The 3,052-nt window shown below is 54.5% G+C and overlaps 1 protein-coding gene across 3 annotated transcripts in view; it reads right to left on the reverse strand.

Moving 5' to 3' along the window:
- The window catches only part of AQP1 (aquaporin 1 (Colton blood group)), an 18,055-nt gene that overhangs the window by 6,825 nt on the left and 8,178 nt on the right, over window positions 1-3,052 (reverse strand). The window contains exons 1-2 of one of the 3 annotated variants that reach the window (XM_011972196.1): window positions 1,002-1,011; window positions 485-642 (exon numbers count right to left, since the gene is read on the reverse strand). The exons of 1 other annotated variant lie outside the window; for it this stretch is intronic. In XM_011972196.1, coding sequence (XP_011827586.1) covers window positions 485-619 — 135 coding nt within the window. In that variant the 5' untranslated portion in view covers window positions 620-642; window positions 1,002-1,011. Of the gene's footprint in view, window positions 1-91; window positions 257-484; window positions 643-1,001; window positions 1,012-3,052 lie in introns of those variants that run through there. One more of the 3 variants, XM_011972194.1, reaches the window with a different exon arrangement.

The raw sequence follows: 3,052 nt of genomic DNA on the forward strand, positions 1-3,052 counted from the left end.
GCCGGGAGTTCCACTGGCTGCCCATGGCAGGGCACCCCACCAGCCCCTGCCCTCCCTTCCCCTCCACCATCTGGGAGGGCCCCTGACTCACAGCCAGGAGGTGTCCAAGGGCTACAGAGAGGCCAATGGCAAGGGGGGCTGAGCCACCAAGGTCGCGGCGCCTTCGGTCAGTAGTGGCCAGCACACACAGCACCAGCTGGAGGGTCCCAATGATCTCGATGCCCAGGCCCTGGCCTGAGTTCACGCCATCAGCCAGCTGCAGGGGACAGAGGCAGTGAGGACTGGTGAGGAGGGTAGGCAGGGACTGTGTCCCAGGACCCCAAGGATCCCCAGGCCTCCCAGACCCAGGCATGGAGGGCAGACCCTCAGATGGGCCTTCAGAGTCCATCACAGGGTCCCGGGCAAGCACACACAGCAGGTAGTGGAAATCAGGCCTTGAACCCACCCACTGCTGTTGATGAAACTCCAGCTCAGCCCCTAATACCTGCCTAGACCCAGGCTCCACTCTGCCTAGAAGCTGGAGAGGCCTGGGGTGAGCTGAGGCCTTCTCATCCAGCTGCAACCAGGCCAGGGTATTCTGGGGTACCAAGGCCAGAGGCAAGGGGCAAGCCCCAGGCATGAAGATGATGGTCAGGAGCACTCCTAGGAGAAGAGATGCAAACAGGTGGGAAGGCCCAGCAGGGGACATGGCTTCATACCCAAAAGTCCAGACCATTCCACCCCATGCCCAACTGCATCTAAATTCTGGGGCTGGGGAGGCCTTCAGAGAGGTCCTGGCTCCCTCCACCCCTCTTTCTCCTCTGTGCTTGCCTCCCTTATTGTCTCCACCCTCTCTCTCTCCTTCTCCACCCCTATATCTTTCCTTGGTCCAAGGCCATTACTTCTGGCCCTGCCCTCCCTGTCTCTCCTTCTCTCTTCTTCCTCCCCACTGCTGGCCCCAGCCTCACCCTCCCTCTCCCTGGCCAGAGAGGCCCCGCCACCACTGTCTGGCTGCCACTTACTCCTGGGCCACTTTTAGAAACATGACTCATGGAAAGAGAAGGGAATGGGAGCTGCCATGAGGTCATGAAAGCCCTCCCCATGCAGCTGCCCCAGGAGGACCCCTCCCCAGGAAGCCCCAGCACCTTCCACTATGCTTTGTGGCCATCCCAGGGGCTAAGTGCACTCACACAGGGGAGCTGGACCACATCAGCAAAGGCTCCCTTGCATAGATGCCCAGATGAGGTCACTTAGGCTGCCTTCTCCCAGGCAGGGCTGTTGCACCCAAACACTTCCCAGCTGGGAGTCTCACTACCCAGCTCCCATCCTCAGGATATGGGAGTGTCTCTAAGGCCATAGGGAATTTTGCAAAATCCAAGGTAGGGGGGCACACCTTGGAGGTTTTCCCAGCCCCACCCTGAGGCCATCCTACAAGAACAATCCTCTTCCCGCCTTTGTCTGCAGCCCTGGGTTACAGGGAATGACTCACATCCCCTCCCCTGCCTTGCAGCCCCAACTTTGGGCTTTTCCTGGCGGACCCCAGGGCTACATCCCTTAGGTCCGCCAGCCCTCTGGGCAATGCCCAGTTCCCTTTCTGTCCCAAGGTTGGGCCGAGGAGGCAGAAGCCCTGTGTTCAGGTCCTGACTCTTCTACTTTCTGGCACCGTGAGCATGGCCTATCCCCTCTGGTCTTCAGTCTTCCCATCTACAAAATGGATCTCATTGTCCATGCCTGCTCTCCAGAGCAGCTGGGAGGTTCAAAGGCCAAAGGGGCTGTCTCAGGGCATTTGGAAAGAGTTGCCGATGCAGGAGGGATGGGGTAGTGGTTGTGACTCCTGTTTTGGTTCTTCTCATTGTGGGTGCAGGATTTGGGGACAGGCAGAAGGAATGACAGCAGCTGAAGCTGCTGGCAGAAGCCTGCCCAGAGTTAGGACAGGCCGAATGGGGTTGAGGCTGGTGAAGCCAGCCTGGCTAGTCCTGATGCCCACCCACACTTGCACCTGTGAGGCCCCTGTCCCTCTGGAGCTGAGCCCTCAGGAAGCTCGCGGCTCCTTCTATTCCTCTATCTTCTGCTCTGTGAGGTTGGCCTAATTGCTAGCTGGCAGAAGTCCTGAAACCAGCCCTTCCCCGATGATTAATGGAGTCATCGCTGTAAGTGGCTCCCGCCTTGGAGAATCCTCCCAGCCCCACCCCTCACAGATGTGACCAGAAGGAGCTCATCTCCTCCTCTGTTTCTTAACCAGCTGTGAGAGTCCCAGCTGCTACCCAAAGACACCATGCAAAGCTTTTCATGCAAAGTGGACAGAGCAGAGGGTGATGGTTCCAGGCCCTGTACTCTGAGTCCTTGGGAAGGGGAGGGGTCAGCCACCTGCCCTGGGAATTCTGGAATGTGCCTTCCTGACTGCTGAGAACCACATGGGCTAACAGCCTTCCTCTCCAATACCCACTACCACCACCACCAGGAAGCCTCCCCTGCTTGCTTCAACATCTACTGACAACCTTCCTTCAACTGCCTAATACACTTGCATTATTTACATCTGGAAAAACTTGATAATTCAGAATTGGAAAGGGCACTGAAAGGCCTGTTGAAACTTGATGTCCAGGAAAGAGCAGGTAAAATACTTCGAAATGTACGGTACTGTGTACAACCCATTAAATTTGAAAAGTTGCTTACACAGGGACAATTCCCATTGTAATCACTTGTTTTATACATATATATGTATATATATATACACATATATAATATATGTACACTATATATAAGATGTATAATATATATACACATATATTATATATAGTATATATTTGTGTATATGTGTGTAGGTGTGTGTGTGTGTGTGTTTGCACATCCCCATGTAGTTTTGCCTGGCCCAGGTCTTATTAAGGCAGAGAAAAGTAACAATCAGAACAATTCTCTTCCCGCCTTTGCAGCCCTGGGTTTTGTGAAGGCAAGTATTACCTAACGAATAATCCACACATTTCTTCTGAAGTGTCAGAAGATACAAGCTCTCCATTTTGTGCTGAGCCCTTGTAAAACCACTGCTCAAGGCCCAGTTCAGACCCCACCAGCTCCT

The sequence above is a fragment of the Mandrillus leucophaeus genome, unplaced genomic scaffold (assembly GCF_000951045.1).
Source record: "Mandrillus leucophaeus isolate KB7577 unplaced genomic scaffold, Mleu.le_1.0 Scaffold128, whole genome shotgun sequence".
NCBI lineage: Eukaryota > Metazoa > Chordata > Mammalia > Primates > Cercopithecidae > Mandrillus > Mandrillus leucophaeus.